The 22,135-nt window shown below is 36.5% G+C and overlaps 2 protein-coding genes across 5 annotated transcripts in view; both read left to right on the top strand.

Annotated features, from left to right (window-relative positions):
* LOC127861177 (protein timeless homolog) overlaps positions 1-22,135 on the top strand; it is a 162,930-nt gene that overhangs the window by 121,287 nt on the left and 19,508 nt on the right. For all 3 annotated transcript variants that reach the window (XM_052399576.1, XM_052399575.1, XM_052399577.1), the window contains 6 exons: positions 1,179-1,295; positions 10,857-10,999; positions 11,696-11,775; positions 12,217-12,346; positions 17,744-17,823; positions 19,581-19,760. In XM_052399576.1, the coding sequence (XP_052255536.1) occupies positions 1,179-1,295; positions 10,857-10,999; positions 11,696-11,775; positions 12,217-12,346; positions 17,744-17,823; positions 19,581-19,760 (730 nt within the window). The remainder of the gene's footprint in view (positions 1-1,178; positions 1,296-10,856; positions 11,000-11,695; positions 11,776-12,216; positions 12,347-17,743; positions 17,824-19,580; positions 19,761-22,135) is intronic.
* On the top strand, positions 4,723-9,332 carry LOC127861180 (uncharacterized). 2 transcript variants are annotated; one of them, XM_052399582.1, is made up of 4 exons: positions 4,723-5,180; positions 5,466-6,529; positions 7,796-7,860; positions 7,894-9,332. In XM_052399582.1, exons 1-4 carry the CDS (start codon positions 4,846-4,848, stop codon positions 8,188-8,190), a joined length of 1,761 nt encoding a protein of 586 aa, XP_052255542.1. In that variant the 5' UTR covers positions 4,723-4,845; the 3' UTR covers positions 8,191-9,332. The 2 variants fall into 2 exon arrangements, with proteins under 2 accessions (XP_052255542.1, XP_052255541.1); XM_052399581.1 differs by having other exon boundaries at positions 7,796-9,332.

Below are 22,135 nucleotides of genomic sequence, written 5' to 3' on the forward strand. Positions count from 1 at the left end.
CTATAACGGTCAGTGATTCCGGCCCAGTTGAGGGTTGTAAAAAAAAATATTATTTCTTTTAATTTTATTCTTGTTTTTTACCGGAGCTTTTTATGCCTCTGGTAATGTGGCATATAGCAGTTGAACTGTTTGTCGGTCAGTCTGTCCAACCAAAAACTTTAACATTGGCCCTAACTTTTTTAATAATGAAAGTTAATTAAAGCAAGGTGATATTTGGCATACATATGTATCTCATGGAGCTGCACATTTTGAGTGGTGGAAGGTCAAGGTCATCCTTCAAATTCAAAGGTAAAAAAAAATCCTAGGGAAGAAATAAGCTTTAAAGGGAGACAATATATATTTATCATTTGGCAGGTACAGATCATTTTCACAAGGGAAGTAATATTTTTTATTATATCCCTTTAAAAAAAATATTACTTCCCTCGTAAAAATTATCTGTACCTGCCAAACGATAGGAAAATAAATAAATGAAAGCGCCGCAGTAGGGGGCATAGTGTTTTTGACAAACACGTCTCTTTTTAGATCCAATTTTTACATGTATCAATATAAAGCATTTAATGACATTTCAATACATGCCAAAATCTATGATGAGGTTCCTTTAACATCGCAGACAAATTGTGACAAAGCTCTTTTTATCATTATCAGGGCTAGAATTTAATGTGAATGATCAAGTCCTTCGCTTGTTGAAAATATGCATACAATGTTTCTATATTTTGCTAATAACTTAGTTCGACGCCTACAGATATAATTGAAAAGTAATAAATCCAGTACACATTGGTGAACAGGATTAAACATAACTGTGAAATAAATCATATTCGTGTAAAAATGTGTGTATTTCTGAATATGGAGGAAAATCAGAAATATTTGTATGGAAAATTTGTTTATTTCTGAATATGGGGCAAAATCAGAAATATTTGTATGAAAATTTGTTTATTTCTGAATATGGGAAAAAATCATTCATAGTTGTATGAAAATTTGTTTATTTCTGAATATGGGGAAAAAGCATTCATATTTGTATGAAAATCTGTGTATTTCTGAATATGGGGTAAAGCAAGAGGAAATTTAGGCAGTCATTTATCGATGTGTTTGTGTTTAAATTTACATTTGGTCAAACCACAAAATCAACGAAAATATATGCCCCACAAATACTATTAAGTAAACAGTAAACTGTTTTTCAGATGCTTCACCGTGTTGCTGTTGACCTTGGCTACGTAGGGATGGTGTTCCAGGCTTCCCTGTTCCGTGTCTTTCAGAGGATCCTCAACAGTCCTCTAGCAACCGCAGAGCGATATAAGGTACGTGACACTGTCCGGTTAGTGCAGTCGGGCCTTTTTTTGCCCCCCTTCTAAGAGGGGGTATATTGTTTTGCTCAATGTCTGTCTTACGGTTCACCAGTTTGTTTCTGATCAATAACTTGTCAACAAATTGACTGATTGGCTTGATACTTCACATGTGCATTGGCCTTGGACAGTAGATTACCCCTACTAAAATTTGGGTCACTAGGTCAAAGGTCAAGGTCACTGTTACAATAAGTGTGAAAATCATTTCCGATCATTAACTCATCAAACAATTGACCAATTGGCGTGATACTTCCCATGTTCCCATTGGCCTTGGACAGTTGATGACCCCTATTGAAATTGTGGTCACTAGTTCAAATCCTTGTTTGGGGGTATATGTCTCCGACCGTGGAACTCTTGTTTTTTCTGGATTTGGTGAAATGGCCTGGTCTTCCATTTGGGGAAACAATTATCAACAATACTGAGAAAGTGTTTTTTTCCTAAATTTAGCTTGAAATAAGGAGAAACTTGCATCATTTTACAGATATTCTCTTTGGGGAACAGGCCTTTCTCCTAGGGGAAGGGGCCTTTATAAGGCCCATGCTAAAGGAGGAAAAAAGCCTAGGCAGTGGTTGGTACATGTGCTTCTCCTGGATTGATTCCCTGCTTTTGGCGCATGAAAGTTAGGTGGTAACCATTGTAGACAGATGAGGTTTTTTCAGGGTACTCTGCCATTCCCCTCCACAACATAAGACCACTTACAAATTAATAATATCTTTCAGTAAAATACAAATAGCTGGAAATTACAGCTTTAATTTAAATTCGTCCCTACGGTTGTGAGTCAAATAGTTCATTAGCTTAGATTCTTGGGGCATAATCAAGGTCCACACACAGTTTATTTTTTTGCCCAAAATAACAGCCTCTTACAGGCATTTTCCCAATTGCAAAAGTAAAAAAAAGGGCTGATTCTCAACGGCAAAAATCAACATTTTTTCCCAAAGCCCAAATTTCCCCGAAATATGCCAAACATTTCCAATAATCTTTTATTATACAGCAATTTAATTCCCAAGAACTTTAAAATTGAAATTATATTGGATTGCCGCCTAGGCCATTTTTACAAATCGCGTAAATTCCATCCAGAAAATTTTAGGGGGGCAGGGGGTAAGCACCCAAAAGATATCAGGCGCCATTTGAAGTAACTCAATAAAAATTGCCCGCAATTTATTCTAGTTAACCAGATCTGCGGTGTTGTAAAGTTTACAGCTGTCGGAATGCAGGTAGTCTCCTTTGATACCACACTGCCAGAATTGGAATAACCATAACGCTATAAATAGAAATTTCTCATATTTTATTGTAATCAACAAATCGTAATATCTCTAAAAGATGTTTTCACTGTATTTAATTTTCACGCCAAACACCTCTGGCCTTTAATGTTCAATTTGAAATCTATTTGTAATCCAAACACACTTCCAATTTTTAGCTCGGCTGTTTTCAGAGAAAACCCGAGGTATTGTCATAGCCTCCTAGTCGTCCGCCGTCTGGCGTCTTTTAAAAACCGTTACATTGGCTCTAAAATTAAAGTGCTTCCACCTACAACTTTGATACTTCATATGTACATGCACCTTGATGAATTATACACACCACACACATTTTTGGGTCACTAGGTCAAAGGTCAAGGTCACTGTGACCTCAGATATAAAACTTTAACTTTGCCTCTAACATCATAGTGCTTCCACCTACAATTTTGAAACTTCATATGTACATGCACCTTGATGACTTCTACATGTCACACCCATTTTTGGGTCACTAGGCCAAAGGTCACGGTCAGTGTGACCTCTAATATAAAACTTTAACTTTGCCTCAAACATCACAGTGCTTCCACCTACAACTTTGAAACATAATATGTACATGCACCTTGATGACTTCTACACGCCACTCCCATTTTGGGTCACTAGGTCAAAGGTCAAGGTCGCTGTGTCCTCTAATATAGAACTTTAACTTTGCCTCTAACATTACAGATTTCAACCTGCAACTTTGAAACTTAATATGTACATGCACCTTGATGACTTCTACACACCACTGCCATTTTGGGTTACTAGGTCAAAGGTCAAGGTCACTGACTTCTAAAAAAAATAAATTCTGACAAGCTTTTGCAGCCGAGCGTGGCATCCATTATGCGGTGCTCTTGTTTATGTCAACATAACATTTACAAATTCTTGCTTGAAATAAACAGTCCTCATGTATTTCTCTTTGTCCCGACAAAAAGCGCACAAAATGTATGTGTCAATTTACACCGTCACGCCAGTTTTCAGAAATTTTCAACTTCCACCCATGTTCTTTTATGTGCTACAATTTCAACTTCCACCCATGTTCTCGTATGTGCTGCAATTTCAACTTCCACCCATGTTCTCGTATGTGCTGCAATTTCAACTTCCACCCATGTTCTTTTATGTGCTGCAATTTCATGAGAATGGCTGCTATTGTTCAACAATATTTGCTTCTTTTGGACGAGTTTGATGCATGTTTGACAGAGACAGTGGTAAAGAATGAAATAATTGTACAATATGTAGAATCATATTTGAATAAAAAGTAGATCTAAAACATGATGAACATGTCTGTCATAATTGGGTAATATACGGTTAACATAGAGTTGTAACACCCATTTGCACTTTTTGTGTGACCATGTACTTTTTTCAGGATTGAAAATGTTGGCTAAGTAAAACCACTGTAAATTGAATTCCCTTTATTAAAAGTTTTGCAAACATATTTTTCAAAGCTAACTTCACTGTATAAGATTGTAAATTGCTCCCCATCAACCTAAGGGGAAACCCTTATTTCTTTCATATAAGCAGTAACGTTGAAATCATGTCAGTATTGGGCCTATCATATACTAAGTGGTACATTAAAATGGTTTAAATTAGTCAGTTTTTTGGAAACTCAAGACGTGTCTAGGCATGCGGTAAATTGATTTAATTTAAGCATTTGTCTGATCAAATAATAAACCTTATGAACAAAAGCATAGCTTATTTTATTTGACTTGTCTTATGTAGGCTAAACTAAATTAGTTGTTATACAAAAAATCTTTCACTTATTTACCTTGACAAATGCTTTAAGTGCTTGTATTTTGACTGCAAATTTCTGTATGATCCATACAGACTTAACCCTTTCAGTGCGGGAACCGGATTTTGAAGGCCTTTGCAAACAGTTTGGATCCAGATGAGACGCCACAGAACGTGGCGTCTCATCAGGATCCAAACTGTTTGCTATTCTGATAGTGTTCTTTGAAAAAAATTCGAAGAAAATGCTAATTTTAGAAATTCAGCAGAAGACATTTTAGCATACGACAAATTTCCCAGCATGCAAAGGGTTAAATGTTGTATGATAACATGCTACTCATATGATTTCATAATGTGTACTGCTACATGAGTTTAAGTACTGATAGCACAAATGTTTATCAGTAAACTGTACAGTCCAAAGTAATATATAAGTTGATTTAAGCCACCAGCTGAAGGGGTGTAATTTAAGCAGTATTAGATTTTTAAAGAATATTTATAATAAAGTTATCAATATGGCTACGCTTTCTCAATCAACTGTGGGTAAAGGCTCTGATTCATTTACAGACTTTTGTTGTTCACCGTGTCTAGAGCACAAAATTGACCAGTTGGCAGAATTTTACTGTGATAACTGTATTAAATTTTATTGTGCAAAATGTATAAACCTGCATGGGCAGTTGTTTGGAAAACATGTGACATATGGAAGGGGATACATAAGTAAGTGGCCATTGTCCAAGGAAGTAGAGGATTTTCTTCAGAAATGTGACCTTCATGAAGACAAACGGCTAAAAATGTTTTGCAATGACCACAGTCAGCTGTGCTGCACTAATTGTGCTTTTCTCAATCACAGGTAATTAAGACATGTATTTGCTTTCAAATATATTTGCTTTCGTAAATAGACCATTTAATCTAAATGAAAATTATTTATGTCGGTGTGAATAATTTGAATTAAATTACATAAGTGCCTAATTGTAATTGTTGTATGAGTATATAAATGAATAAATTCCATAGCTCAGACTTTTTTTTACCTGAAAAGAGCATTTTGAAAACAGGAAAACTTAATAAAGTGTGGACATATTTTTATTTCATGTTCATTAAAACCTCAAACAAATATTAATGTTTTGTTTCCTTTCAGACAATGTGCTAAAGTAGCGCTGATATCTGAGTCAGTCACAGGATCTCCACCAGACTTGCAGCAACTATCAAGAAAGATTCAAAGTGTTCTTGTAGAACTGAAGAAACTTCAGCATTATTGGGACACCAACATGCAGTCTTTGCAGGTTTCTTACAACAAACAACTACATGAAATACGGGACTCACGCCAGGAAATAAATACAATTTTAGACGAGATTGAAAAGAATACCATACAAGAGCTAGATGGAAAGATGACGAGTCTGAGAGCTTCTGTCAAGACAAACGTGGACAATTGCAGCAAGCTTCAAAATGAACTGAAACGACTCAGTGATACAATACATGACATTGTTGATAAGGGCAAAGCAGAACTCTCATTTATTGCAAGTAAGAAATGTCTGGAAAAAATTAATCAGTCTGAAACTTATCTGACAGAGAATTTAGTTCAGGTAGAAAGTTCACTGATATTCCAGGCCGATAATGATGTTCAACAGCACTTGTCTAAATTGTCTGGTCTGGGGAGGATTGTGGTATGTACTCAGGCTGTGCCTCTGCATGATGACCCAGACCAGGTATTAGCTGTGCAAGGAAAGTCAGAGTACGATGTGAGCATACCAAGTGATTCACAGAAGACTTATGATATATGTGCAATCTGTGTCCTCTCAAATGATCAGATCCTTGTGGCAGATTATAAGAATAAAAGAGTTAAGCTACTAGATCATCAATACCAGGTTGTGGGACATAGTGATTTCTTTGTACTTGATCATCAATACCAGGTGGTGGGACATTGTGATTTTACTGCTGAGCCACATGACATGTGTCAAACCACACACAGTGAAGTTGCTGTTGCTGTGACTGACTATATTAAGACGCATGAGGTCCAGTTTGTCTCGGTGAATGACGGGCGGCTGGTTAAGGGCAGGAAGTTACAATTTCAACATCAATGTAGTGGAATTGCTCACAATCTGCAAGAACTGTATCTCACTTCTGGTACTGCACTTTACAAGTATTCAATGAATGGAGCCCTGTTAAACAAACTGTATGAGGCTGGATCATCTGACTCCACAGGTAATATAATGGTGGATATATCTATATATATAATGGCAGGGTTTTTTGAAATTCAGCTATGTTCCCAATCCCAAAAAGTATACTTTTTCCCCAAATGTGGCAAAAAATCCCATTTTTAGAAAGAAGTGTCCAATGCATATTTTATCTAAATTTTAATTCAATTAAACAAAGTATTATATGAGTTATATCAAATTCATTAAATCCCTTATCAGTGGACTTTTCGTGTCGAAAAAAAGCTAATGAATTTATATTCCCAATCATGAAAATGCCGATAAAATTCCCAATTCCAAAGCCATGGGCTATCTTCCCAAAAAGTGGGAAAAAAACCTGAATGGTGGATATATCTGGGTATCTTTGAAATAATAATCAGTAATATTCAAATTTGAATATGCTTTATACATGTTCCTTCAAAAGTCAAATGTTTATTTTTATGCCCCCAGATCGAATGATCAGGGGGTATATTGTTTTTGGCCATCCGTCTGTCTGTCTGTCAATCTGTCAATGTATGTGCGTGTCTGTCCCAAAACTTTAACCTTGATCATAAAATGAAAACTCTTGGGTCTATGTTCTTTAAACTTCACATGTGCATGCATCTCATTGAGATCTACAATCAAACATGGTTTAAGGTCACTAGGTCAAAGGTCAAGGTCACTGTGACCTTTACATTCAAAATATAACCTGGTTTCTATTCTAAAATAGCTGCCATTCGGCTTCAAAGCGCAGTAGGGGGCATTGTGTTTCACAAACACAGCTCTTTTTGTTTATATTTGCGAATTGCATGTAATTATGTTTTCAAATAATAGACATAATACTTTCATCAAAAGTAAATGACTAAGCAACAATAATGTCCTTAGTTAACTGTTAAGTAGTTGGTATTGGTTTGAGACATTTTAAATTAAATTCAATAATAATTATCATATCAGCAGGCTCTAACTATGTCAGTGAGTACATGTACATATTGAGAGAATGTTATTGATATGTACGTCATAGGGTGTCAGTAAATAATCATTCATTCATACATGTTTCATTGTGAGAAAAATCATACTCTTTTAATTAAAATAAATAGCTGGTGTGAATAAGATTTAACTGCGTCTTAATTAACATAATGCTCCTGATAAGAATTAACTCTATTTATTTTAATCTCTTTTACAGTGAATAAGTGTGCAGTGAATCCGTCAGGTGACAAGATATTTGTCACCCACTTTTCCCACAGAATATAATGATCCTGATAAGAATTAACTCTATTTATTCAAATCTCTTTTACAGTGAATAAGTGTGCAGTGAGTCCGTCAGGTGACAAGATATTTGTCACCCACTTCTCCCCCAGCAAGGTCAGAGATGGCACAGTTCTCCACACCAGCAAGGTTCTCACCCTGGCCAGAGATGGCACAGTTCTCCACACCTTCACAGACCCAGACCTACAGGACCCATTTGGTATACATGTTACAGCTCAGGGACAGGTGCTGGTCTGTGCACGTTCGTCAGATACTATCCTACAGCTGGATGGTGAAGGCAAGAAGAAGCTGGCCACTCTTGCTACCAGGAGTGATGGACTTCGTGGCCCACAGTCAGTATTCTACAACAGGAGAAGTGCATCTATCATTGTGGGTCAAAACAATCATATAAATGCAAACATATTGCTCGTGTTTAAAGTAAAATAGTTTTGTTTCACAATATGATGCACAAACAGTTTGGAACATTTACTTTCAACATGAATGCTTTGCAAAACTAAACTTGTATTCAGTGGTATGTTTCATATCATTATTCACATGGATGATTTATTTTGTTGTATTTTCATAATAAAATTCTTTGCTGCATGCATCTTTTATGAAGTGTTGTTTATTTTATGTATATACATCTTTATTATGCTCCCACAAAATTTATTTTGGGGGGAGCATATAGTCGCTGGTTCGTCTGTCCGTCCGTCTGTGTGTCCCTCCGTCCGTCCTTGCACAATTTTTGTTCTGGCTATTTCTCAGCAACTAATGACCGGAATTCAATGAAACTTTATGGGAAGCTTCACTACCAAGAGGAGATGTGCATAGTATCAGCGGGTTCTGGTCGGATGATTTCTTTACAGAGTTATGGCCCTTTGAAATTTTCTATAAAAAAATTATTGTCCCCCCCAACTACTGTGCCCTCAAGACGTTTCCTTTTATCTGAATATATACTACAAAAAAAACTTTGGGGAGCATCACCCGTCTCGGAATTCTGCCTGGATGATTTATTGTTTTGCCACTAATTTTAAAAGCAAGCTATCATCTGTGTCACAAAATCAATTGGATGGCTCCGATTATTATTTTTCATTTGATTGTTCATAAATTCTGGTTGCTATGGCAACAAATATATTAAAAAATTTTTTTTACTGACAATGGTGGAGTTTCACCGGTAGGGGACCATATTGCTTGGCAATCTCTTGCGTTTCATTTGATTGTACATAATATGTGTATTGTAATATTGATTTATATCTTAGAAATAAAGAAGATGTAAATATATATATATATATGACTTACTTGTTGTCATTTGTAATGTTTTAAAACATGTTTGTGTGATTGTTGTGCAAAGTAAAATTAATTGAAGGATGAAGTTTAGGAGAGATGGTTTTACATTTTCATTTTATTAACCAGGTTTTCCGAAGGAAAAAACTGGTTATTAGATTGGCGAATGCGGGCGGGCTGGCTGGCTGGCTGGCGGGCTGGCGGAATAAGCTTGTCCGGGCCATAACTATGTCGTTCATTGTCAGATTTTAAAATCATTTGGCACATTTGTTCACCATCATTGGACGGTGTGTCGCGCGAAATAATTACGTCGATATCTCCAAGGTCAAGGTCACACTTTGAGTTCAAAGGTCAAAAATGGCCATAAATGAGCTTGTCCGAGCCATAACTATGTCGTTCATCGTCAGATTTTGAAATCATTTGGCACATTTGTTCACCATCATTGGACGGTGTGTCGCGCGAAATAATTACGTCGATATCTCCAAGGTCAAGGTCACACTTTGAGTTCAAAGGTCAAAAATGGCCATAAATGAGCTTGTCCTGGCCATAACTATGTCATTCATTGTGAGATTTTAAAATCATTTTGCACATTTGTTCACCATCATGGGACGGTGTGTCCCACGAAAGAATAACGTCAATATCTCCAATGTCAAGGTCGCCACGACTAAAAATAGATTTAAAAAAAAAAAAAAATTACAAAGGGGATTAATTTTTTTTGTTCATTTCAAAAGTTCAGTTTGAGTTTTCTCCCTTTATCAGATTTTTTTTTCACAATGAAAACCTGGTTTTGTGACAATTTTGTCCCTTGTTCTTTAACTGTCAAGATGTGTTCTGTTCTAAGATACATTTACATGTAGTTACATAGAGTAACAATGATGGTTTGTACACATTTCTTCCATTGTTGTTTTTATGCCCGCAGATCGAATGATCAGGGGGTATATTGTTTTTGGCCTGTCTGTCTGTCTGTCTGTCTTTGTATGTGTGTGTCTGTCCCAAAACTTAAACCTTACTCATAAAATGAAAACTCTTTGGTCTATGTTCTTTACACTTCACATGTACATGCATCTCATTCTCTGTCACTATATTCTGCAAAATAAAGTTCAATTCAATTTTTTACCTCGTTATTTCTTAAGGAAGGCATTAAATACACAAATCCGTATTTGAATTTTTACATTAAGGTTCAGATATTGTATAGAGGTGTTTACTACTTCATGCATAAGAGACAGACTCTTTTAGTATTTAGGTACCAAATTTATCATATGTATTACTTGTATATGCATTTACACTTTGTGCTTAAGAATATAAAGGAGAAAATAAGAAGATGGTATTTTGGAGAAGCATGAGAAGTTCTTTTACCTTTTTACACCCTGGACCCCTTTCACAATTCTCTGGCTTTCAGACATTTTCAATTTTTATGCCACCGAAGGAGGGCATATAGTGATCGGACTGTCCGTCACACTTTGCGTTTAGGTTTTGAAAAATGCTCCTAACTTGTATGTCACTTCAGATAGCAATTTCATATTTGGCAAACATGTGTATATGGACAAGGCCTTTCCATACGCACACAAATTTTGACCCCTGTGACCTTGAACTTAGGGTCCGCGTTTAGGTTTCGAAATCTGCGTTTAGGTTTCAAAAAAAGCTCATAATTTCTATCAAACGTTTATAGGGGGCATAAGTCATCCTATGGTGACAGCTCTTGTTACCCATGATAATGGGATTTTTAAACCTTTGGTTAAAAATTGGGATTTATGATGGGATTTTAGTGATAATTAAATGGATCATGGGAATTCAATTAATTGAATTTTATGTAAATTGTTTTCTTCCAGGAAATAGCAAAATTTGCCACATATGTTGTTCGGAAATTTGTTGAGGTAGCAGAAAACAACAAAAAGGCTTTCATGGAACTACTTTTCTGGAAAACAAACAAAGAGGCGATTGAGATGGTGGAAGGATACGGGTCTTATCAGAGGTATTTTCATGCTGACAGTCCTTTGATTTTCTTTGAGGCTTGATCCTGGAACTACTTTTCTGTATGACTAAGATAGGCCTATAGCTATGTAACTGATTAACTGTACATATAGTGCAATTCTTGTCTGGGCTATTTCTCAGCAACTAATGACCGGAATTCAATGAAACTTTATGAGAAGATATGCATATTATCAGCGAGTTCTGGTCGGATGATTTTTCACAGAGTTATGGCCCTCTGAAGTTTTATATGAAAAATTCTTGTCCCCCCAACTACTGTGCCCTCAAGACGTTTCCTTTTATCTGAATATATAGTGCAATATTGTGACATATAACCTTTGGGGAGCATCACCCGTCCCGACAGATTCTTGTTTTCATGATTTTGGGAATTGGGCTGGGTCTCTTACATGTATGATTTGGTAAATTTGCGGCATTTTGACTAAAATTGGGACATTTATGTTGTTGTTTTGCTTAAAAATGCTTCAAAATTGAGAATACAAATGTTTTCAGTATTATAGTTACTAAGGTTAAACTTATATGAATGGGAGATGTATAAGATATTGAGATCTAAAAAAAATAGTGGGAATTTTGAGCTCACATTTAGGAAAAATATATACTTTTTTTCCAACAGGATTGGGTCCCCTTAACTGACCCAAATTTGAACTAAAAACCCACTGTGTTAGATTTCTTATGTCCTCAGTAAAGGCAAGCAGGCCTGGACAGAAGATGCAGAGCTGGAAGTGAGAAGATTGTTTGAGGAATACCGAGATAACCCTGCAGGTAAAAAATATGCATCGTGTTCTGAGAAAACTGGGCATAATGCATGTGCGTAAAGTGTCGTCCCAGATTAGCCTGTGCAGTCTGCACAGGCTAATCAGGGACAACACTTTCCGATTAAATAAGATGTTTACTAAGAAGAGACTTCATTGGGACGAAAAATGTCATAAAAGCGGAAAGTGTAGTCCCTGATTAGCCTGTGTAGACAGCACAGGCTAATCTGGGACGACACTTAGTGCACATGCATTAAGCCCAGTTTTCTCAGAACGCGGCTCATATGCTGGGATAATGAGCCTTGCAGTGTTTTTCTCACTATTTTTGGAATGGGGCCTAAGCCCTTTTGATTGGAAAAAATGTTGTTTTACTAAAATTGGAAAATCGGTGCAATTATTTTTGCTTACAAATCCTAAATACACACTGACCTTGTTTTTGCTATTCTTTCAGACGACAAAGACACGGTAGACTGCATCATGGAGCGTATCACTGACCCGAGTAAAACCCGGGGACAGATCATACGAGAGCTGAAACGTCAAGAACTGATAGAGTCTGCAAAGGAGCTGAAGAAGCCAAAAGGGTAGAACGATTGAACCTCGTTCTGAGAAAACTGGGCTTAATGCATGTGCATAAATTGTCGTTCCAAATTAGACTGTGCAGTCCACACAGGCTAGTCAGAAAAGACACTTTCTGCTTTTATGGAATTTTGTGTTGAGAGGAAGTCACTATGAAACCAAAATCAAATTTAGGTGGAAAGTGTTAGCCTGTGCGGACTGCGTAGGCTGATCTGGGAGCCAAAAGGGTAGGAATATTGATAGTTAAAAGCAGCGCCCTGACTTGTGTAATGAGAAGCCAAAAGGGTAGAAATATTGGGCCTAAATTAAAATTGAGTTTGTTTGCCCTTTATCGACCGACCCACTTTTTACCCCCCGACCCAAAAAATTTTATTGCGATTTCTGAAAACGTATTTTTTTTATTTTCGTTTGTTTCGACGATGATAAAAGAGCCGAAAGCAATATTTATTCATGCGCGTATTTATATCCCTGTCTATTATTATCGCCCCTGACCGATCTAGGTCGCTCCGGTGGTTGGAATTTCATACGCCCCAGAATAGACAGTAATGCAAGCGTCTATAACCAGCATCGCGATCGGCGGTGTTCCGTGAAAATGGCCGAACGACATCATACTTAACTATTGGTTCTCGAAAGTAGTCGGACATATACGAGTTTACGTTCGCTGTACACATGTTGTTAACGTGATCCAAGATGGCGGACAATTTAAAGAAATAACGATGCTCAGCGAGGACAAATGACTATCGAATTTACGACGGACATCATATAATTAGTATCGATTAATGAAAAGAGCGTGTCATTCTACGATGGAGCATAGGTTTTAGATACAAATAAAACTCTCTTTTTTTTGGAAATGTATGAACTGAATGTCACAGAACAAGTGATGAAGTGTTTGAAAATTGGAATGCAGTCTGAGTCTACTCGCAAAGAAAAATACATCTAACAGTTACAGGATTATCTTTCGAAAATGCAATATAAAAGACAAACATGATTTGATTTATATGCAAGTGGATCTGTGTTTAATCAGATTCATGTGCATATTCTGCTTTATTATGTTTGCCACACTAAACAGTTTACTGTAATGGCATGTTAGTGAAATGGATATGTAAAGGTAAACTTATAGGAGGTTTTGGGGATTCCGATAATGACGTCACGTTTGCGCATGCTCAAATTTTGGCCGTCAAAACTGCGGCCATTCTGCTATTGTTTACATTGATGAAGCGCATCTTGATAATGTTACAAACGTATTCGCGACCCTTTTAAAGAACATAAAATACTCAGAAATTGAAATTCTTTCAGATTAAATTGAATCCAATGAACGAACACAAATAAAGAAGAAAACAAACAACAACTTGATTGATTTGATGTAATCAACATATAGAAACTGATTTGAACCTATTTGTCTGTAAAAACTTACCTTGTTACAGATTAACTAAATCCTCTTGATAAATGTTAATGTTTTCTATTTAATTGTTCACACCAATTTTGACACTCTTTGTTTCAGCATTTTAACCCAGTGTTTAATTGCCCCTTTGTTTATCACAAACCAATTATCTCGATCGATAGGATCGGTTACTGTCCAGACAATTACTAAGAAAACAGTGTGTCATAAACCCAGGGACCTATACTTGTATGACTCTGTATGGGGTCTCTGCATAAACCACATATGTCTGGTCATTAAACACAATTTATGATACCTCCATGTCATCTCTCAACATATTAAGTCAAAAACTTAACATAGCTTTAATAAAATATTTGAACATATTTAAAAATAGACATTTGTCCGAAATGGATTAACAGCTAGGAACTATAACGTATATATATTAGCCAGTTTAAACATATAATAAAGTGTTTAATAACTATACATTTAAAATATTGTACACATTTACTGCTACACAATGAACGTATTTAACTGGTACCTGCAAATTTAAACTCTGCTATAATGTGTAAAGATCGTGCGTTACTGCAGTGTTCGAAACATCATCATGAAAACAAGCAATGGCGTTTGTTCATTATAGAGATATAAAATACTTGCGCTAAATAAATTAAATGTGTAATTTAATGGTATCATAAAATGCTAGATTTGTATCGCTCATTATCACTACTGACGAGTTTTCAATATACGTGTATATGCAAAGACAGTTCAATTTGCAAAATATGCAGGTGTTTTTTCAAATTGAATGCTTAAATTTATTAATATTTTCATTCAATGTTAACGAAACGAAAATTCATTCAATGTAAAAGAAAATTAAAAATACATTTGAAGATTGAAATGTATTGAGCTATTTTAGGGCTTTGTTTTATGACTAATTCAATGAACCCCTTACACTAAATTTCAATCGCGGATGAAAAATAACACTATCGCATCCACACCACTTATTATAATATTCAAATTATTATATGTTTTATTATTTTTGAAATATCATTTATTAAATTCTTATTTAAAAAAAATACGGGTATTTATAGTTTTGTTTTGTGAAATTGTAAGTATTAAGTCTTCCGACGACCTTTACTCTGATACAATATAATTGGCCGCGATCAAGAAGTTGACGGCCAATCTATTTTTAGAAACGGAGAACCCCTCTTGTGACGTCACACAAAAACCTCCTATTTAATTTATTAATGTCTCTTAGCTAAATACATCGACAACACTCAAGTATATATGTTTAGTGCGTTAGTATATCCACAAACTGAAACTAACACCCTTAATTTATTTCCCCAAATTAAGTTTTCATGCTTATGTTAGTTGCAATAATACAACTCCCAGCTATTGACCCTCTGAGCTGTACGTATGTACTCATAAAAGCTCAGAGCATTCAAGAAGAAATAATGCTTTATAATAATGTTCAGTTTGCCCTTTTATGAATTTACTTTGCCATGCTGAGACTATGCACTAACCGGTCAAACACTTAAAAATGAGGCCTGTAAAAATTTCAACTGGCCTGTGAATTGTTTCTCCTGGTAGGCAAGTCTGGCTTGTAAAATGTGACGGTCTTTCGCCATGTCTGATTTTTTCCATTAAAGGCTTTGGGCTGTCTTTCTACACTCCTTCAATGCTTGTTGCATGCTAATTAAGCCCAATTTAAGGGAAAGGTTTAAGTTAAAAATAAAAGCTGTCTGGCTGTTAAATAATTACAAATGCATTTAAGCAATTAACATCATATAATGAACAAATATTAAATGTAATAACACACAAGCATGCATTTGATATTAATATATGCAAGAAACAGCAAACAAGATAATGTTAAGCTACATAGGGCTTCGTACACTGCAACAGTGCTTTAATAAAAGTGTTTTAAATATTCATAGACTATTAGTGTATTAAAAATATAATTTCCCAAATAAAATAAAATAATTTTCCTACCTACCTACCCACCTGTAAAATTTAGGGTCGGTAAAGGGCAAACCAACAATATTTTAATTGTGGCCTTGATAATTAAAAGCAGCGCCATGACTTGTGTAATGAGAAGCCAAAAGGGTAGGAATATTGATAGTTAAAAGCAGCGCCATGACTTGTGTAATGAGAAGCCAAAAGGGTAGGAATATTGATAGTTAAAAGCAGTGCCATGACTTGTGTTGATGAGCCAAAAGGGTAGGAATATTGATAGTTAAAAGCAGTGCCCTGACTTGTGTAATGAGAAGCCAAAAGGGTAGGAATATTGATAGTTAAAAGCAGCGCCATGACTTGTGTTGATGAGAAGCCAAAAGGGTAGGAATATTGATAGTTAAAAGCAGTGCCCTGACTTGTGTAATGAGAAGCCAAAAGGGTAGGAATACTGATAGTTAAAAGCAGGGCCATGACTTGTGTTGATGAGAAGCCAAAAGGGTAGGAATATTGATAGTTAAAAGCAGGGCCATGACTTGTGTTGATGAGCCAAAAGGGTAGGAATATTGATAGTTAAAAGCAGCGCCATGACTTGTGTTGATGAGCCAAAAGGGTAGGAATATTGATAGTTAAAAGCAGTGCCCTGACTTGTGTAATGAGAAGCCAAAAGGGTAGGAATATTGATAGTTAAAAGCAGCGCCATGACTTGTGTTGATGAGCCAAAAGGGTAGGAATATTGATAGTTAAAAGCAGTGCCATGACTTGTGTAATGAGAAGCCAAAAGGGTAGGAATATTGATAGTTAAAAGCAGTGCCCTGACTTGTGTAATGAGAAGCCAAAAGGGTAGGAATATTGATAGTTAAAAGCAGCGCCATGACTTGTGTTGATGAGCCAAAAGGGTAGGAAAATTGATAGTTAAAAGCAGTGCCATGACTTGTGTTGATGAGAAGCCAAAAGGGTAGGAATATGGATAGTTAAAAGCAGGGCCATGACTTGTGTTGATGAGCCAAAAGGGTAGGAATATTGATAGTTAAAAGCAGCGCCCTGACTTGTGTAATGAGAAGCCAAAAGGGTAGGAATATTGATAGTTAAAAGCAGCGCCATGACTTGTGTTGATAAGAAGCCAAAAGGGGAGGAATATTGATAGTTAAAAGCAGCGCCCTGACTTGTGTTGATTGCGCATTTTGTGATCTCTTGAAACAGACATGATTTTCATTGTTAACACTTACATAAAATAATTCACATATTTATTGTTTAATCTAATTCATGTAGAACTATGACATGGCAATAGCAGGGTGTAAACAAAAACATAAAGAAGTTTTATAATAGAAAAAAATGATAAAGAAAAGCTTAACCCTTTCCCATTTAGGGGCCAATTGAAAATTTCTATGTGCAAACAGCAAAAAACCAGAGCAACCTGTGAGTAACTCGCAAACTGTTAAGGTTTTATGTTGTTTGCTGCTCAACAGTATCTAAGGGTTGGAAACGAAGCCTTCAAAGCTTGAATCCAGTTACAAAGGTCTTCAATAAAATTTAACTTTCTGATGGACTACAAACACGTCAAAATACGTATCTAATTGTTCAAAATAAGTATCTCAGTGATCGAAATACGTTTCTAAGTGGTAAAGGGTGAACTCATTTGCTCCAGCATCAATTTTATCAATTCAGAGTTAAAGTCTTCAAAAAGCTGTAGAGCTATTGGAGGGATTCTTAGCAAGCAAAATGATTGACCCTCTCCAAATTTGCCATTCTTGTTTATAGAGCTGGTGGTTATCGCTCTGAGGTCACTTGTAAATGAGATTCGGTCTGGGAAAACTGGGCTTAATGCATCTACATAAAGCATTGTCCCTGATGAATTCAGGGATGATACTTTCCTATGTATGGTATTTTTGTTAAAAGGCAGTCTCTTAGGGAAAATCCTTTCTAGGCGGAAAGTGTCGACCCTGATAATCCTTTGCAGACTTGCACATCTGGGATGACACTTTACGCAAATGCATTTTTCCCTGTTTTCCCGAAACCAGGCTCCTTTTAAATATGTTATCAACATTTACCCAGTATCCCTGTGTATCCTGTTCTGTAGATTGAGCCGTGCAGGGCCATGGAGAGAAGAAGACGAGCTGGAACTGAGGGAACTGTACGAGAAACACCGGGAGGCTGATGGTGCGATGTTTACCATCTGTGTTAAAAAAATTGTTATCTTATGATAAACACCACCAGGCTTATGCTGCGATGTTTACCATCCTTGTTTTAGAATATATTATCTTATGGTAAACAGTGGGGCCCTGATGGTTCAATATTTACTATCCCTGTTATAAAATGTAATCTTATGAGAAACACAGAGACACTGATGATGCAACGTTTACCATACGTATACAAAAAACTAAGGAGAAACACTGGGAGGCTAATGGGGAGATGTTTACCGTCCTTTTTATGAAATACATATATATATACTTATGATAAATACCTCCAGAATGCGAGGACTGCTTAGTCTTATATGGGAAGCCACTTAACACACATGTATTGAGCCCAGTTTTCCAAGAACAAGCCATCTTTACTGCTCCTTTCCCCCAGAACTGTATTTTTATGCCCCCATATCAAATGATGTTTTGTTATTAACCAGGTTTTCCGAAGGAAAAAACTGGTTATTAGATTGGCGAATGCGGGCGGGCTGGCTGGTTGGCGGGCTGGCGGAACAAGCTTGTCCGGGCCATAACTATGTCGTTCATTGTCAGATTTTAAAATCATTTGGCACATTTGTTCACCATCATTGGACGGTGTGTCGCGCGAAATAATTATGTCGATATCTCCAAGGTCAAGGTCACACTTTGAGTTCAAAGGTCAAAAATGGCCACAAATGAGCTTGTCCTGGCCATAACTATGTCATTCATTGTGAGATTTTAAAATCATTTGGCACATTTGTTCACCATCATGGGACGGTGTGTCGCACGAAAGAATCACGTCAATATCTCCAATGTCAAGGTCGCCACGACTAAAAATAGATTTTTTTTAAAAACAAACTTACAAAGGGGGTTAATTTTCAGATTTTTTTTTCACAATGAAAACCTGGTTTTGTGACAATTTTGTCCCTTGTTTTTGGTTTGTCTGTCATTCTGTCTGTCATTCTGTCCCAACACTTTAACCTTGGTCATAACTTTTGCAATATTGAAGATAGTAACTTGAAATTTTGCATGCATGTGTATCTCATGTAGCTGCACATTTTGAGTGGTGAAAGGTCAAGGTCATCCTTCAAGGTCAAAGGTCAAATATATGGCTCCAAAGTGGCACAATAGTGGGCATTGTGTTTTACAAACACAGCTCTTGTTTCCTCTTCAAGGACATGGTTAGATATTGATAGTAAGCCCAGTCTTCCCAGAACAAGCCTTCAATTGTCTGTTTTGGTGTTACTCAGCTTTGTATCCAGTAGCGATTAATATAAATTGACACAGAAAAAAATTCACTCTTTCCTGATATATTCGCCTAAATAGGCTTTTCCAAAGTTTGTTTTTACAAATTGGCTACATTTTCTTATAACAAAACAATTGTATATTGACGTAAAAAAACGATATAAACAGGAAATGATGTCATGAAGTTAAAATGGCATGTGACGCAAATTAGCACCAGAAACACACGCATATACAAATTTACTGTTTCAGTTATACCGATAATGAAAATATATTAAAAATATTATTTTTAAATTTAATAAAGTGTAACTTGTTGAGCTGGATAGGAATTAACTAAATGTTGATAAAAAAAAACAAAAAAAACCCTTCAATTGAGAATATTTAGGTCGCCTTTTTGAAACAAATATACCGGTACTTTGTTCAATTGGGAATAGGGCCAGATACCGGCCCCATTTTAACATAAAAAAACAACACTGCAGAACAAGTCTAAGAATTGTCTGTTTTGGTGTTATTCAGACCCAGTTGGTGGAATTCTATCGGAGATGTGCAAGCGGCGTAGTCGTCCCAAGATCATGGAGAAACTGTTGGCCATGGGTCTGGTGGGGGACAGGAAGGAGCTCTACAAGAAAAGGGCCGGCAAATCTGGGGCCAGGAGCAGGAGAAAGGGGTGTAACTCTGACGACAGTGGAGATGATGGTGAGAGGGAGAAGTTGTTGTTGTTTCTGAATGTGCTTTGTATAGAGAGTGCTTGTTTTTTGGGACATAAAAGGGCCAGCAAATCAGAGGCCAGGAGGAGGAAGGGGGGTAACTCTGATGACAGTGGGGATTATTGCAAGAGGGGACTTATGGTTTGCGCTTTGTCTGTCTGTCAGTCAGTCACACTTTTCTGGATCCTGCGATAACGTTAAAAGTTCTTAATATTTGTTCATGAAACTTGAAACATGGATAGATGGCAATATGGACATTATGCATGTTATTTCATTTTGTTCCTACGTCAAAAATTCTGGTTGCCATGGCAACAAATAGACTAGAAATACTGCTGAAAATGGTGGTTTTCTAGATCCTGCGATAACTTTAAAAGTTCTTAATATTTTTTCATGAAACTTGAAACGTGGATAGATGGCAATATGGACATTATGCACGTTATTTCATTTCGTTCCTACGTCAAACATTCTGGTTGCTATGGCAACAACATCAACAAATTCTGACTATTGTTGAATTTTTGACAATGGTGGAGCCAGTAGGGGACTATATTGCTTGGCAATAGTCATGTTTCTGACAATGCTCTATATGGAGAGTGCTTGTTTTTTGGGGCCAGAAAAGGGCCTGTAAATCAGGGGCCAGGAGGAGAAAGCTGGTAACTCTGATGACAGTGGGGATTATTGTGAGAGGGAGAAGTTGTTGTTGTTTCTGAATGTGCTCCATATAGAAAATGCTTGTTTTTATGCCCCAGGTAGGGTGGCATATAGCAGTTATGAGATGTCCATCAGACGTCTGTCCGTCCGAAAAAAACTTTAACATTGGCCATAACTTTTACACTATTGAAGATAGCAACTTGATATTTGGCATGCATGTGTATCTCATGGAGCTGAACATTTTGAGTGGTGAAAGGTGAAGGTCAAGGTCATCCTTCAAGGTCAAATGTCAATATATGGCATCTGTCCGTCTGAAAACTTTAACATTGGCCATTACTTTTTTAATATTGAAGATAGGAACTTGATATTTGGCATGCATGTGCACCTCATGGAGTTGAACATTTTGAGTGGTGAAAGGTGAAGGTCAAGGTCATCCTTCAAGGTCATATGTCAAATATATGGCGTCTGTCCGTCCGAAAACTTTAACATTGGCCATAACTTTTTCAATATTGAAGATAGTTACTAGATATTTGGCATGCATGTGTATCTCATGAAGCTGCACATGTTGAGTGGTGGAAGTTCAAGGTCAAGGTCATCCTTCAAATGTCAAAGGTAAAAAAAAAGCCAAGCGGCATTTTCATGAAGCTGCACATTTTGAGTGGTGGAAGTTCAAGGTCAAGGTCATCCTTTAAGGTCAAAGGACTAAACAAAACAAATTTTTTTCAAAGCGGTGTTCTCATGAAGCTGCACATTTTGAGTGGTGGAAGTTCAAGGTCAAGGGTAAAAAAAACATTTTTCAAAGCGGCGCAATAGGGGTCATTGTGTTTCTGACGAACACATCTCTTATTTGGGGACAGAAAAGGGCCTATAAATCAGGGGTCAGGAGGAGAAAGGGGGTCACTCTGATTGATGACAGTGGGGATTGTGGATAGAGAATGCTTTTTTTTTGGGGGGGGAGGGGGGCGCTAGCAAAGGGCCAGCAAATCAATTTCGTGTTGAAATATGGTAACTGCTTCGTTTGTTAAATGTTTATCGTTTTAAAAAAGACATCTCAATTTGGGGTTTTGTTTTTAAAATTTTATTATAGTATTTATCAGAAAATTGGAATTATAGACAATGTTTATTATTTTAATAGAAAAGTTTTTTGCTCCTTAAAATATGACAAAATGTCCGTTACACAAATTTTTACATTTAGAAGATGACATGTGTTTGTCATATTAATTAGGAAAACTTGGTATAAAAATGATTTTTGCCAAAAAAGCCATTTTTAAATAGTTTATGTAACTCACCTAAAAAAACACACACAAAAAAAGTAAAAATGTGTAAAAAAAAGTCAGTTACATGACTAATTACATTCAGTAGACAAATATGTTTATGGGCCCTTGTGCAAGGTTGTGAAAAGTGAAAGTTTAGCATATAAGGCAATGATTGCAGAATAGTAAGAGCTAGTGGTTAATTCAGATGCATTAAAATTGCATGCAAGTTTGCCTTACATAATGTTTGACCATGGTTTTATGGTACTTAACCATGTTTTATGCACAGGTTGCTTAATAGCTAAAACTGTGGCTGATTTTAGGTCAGATTGTTCTGGCTGTTTTATATATTACAAAACCGTTTTCCCCTCATTTGGCATTAAAAAGTCAGGTTTGCAATATACAGGGTATCACACGATTCATGGAATAGAATGCAGCGTTTTAAGGTCAAAGTTTTGGGCCA

Source organism: Dreissena polymorpha, chromosome 15, assembly GCF_020536995.1.
Source record: "Dreissena polymorpha isolate Duluth1 chromosome 15, UMN_Dpol_1.0, whole genome shotgun sequence".
Lineage (NCBI taxonomy): Eukaryota > Metazoa > Mollusca > Bivalvia > Myida > Dreissenidae > Dreissena > Dreissena polymorpha.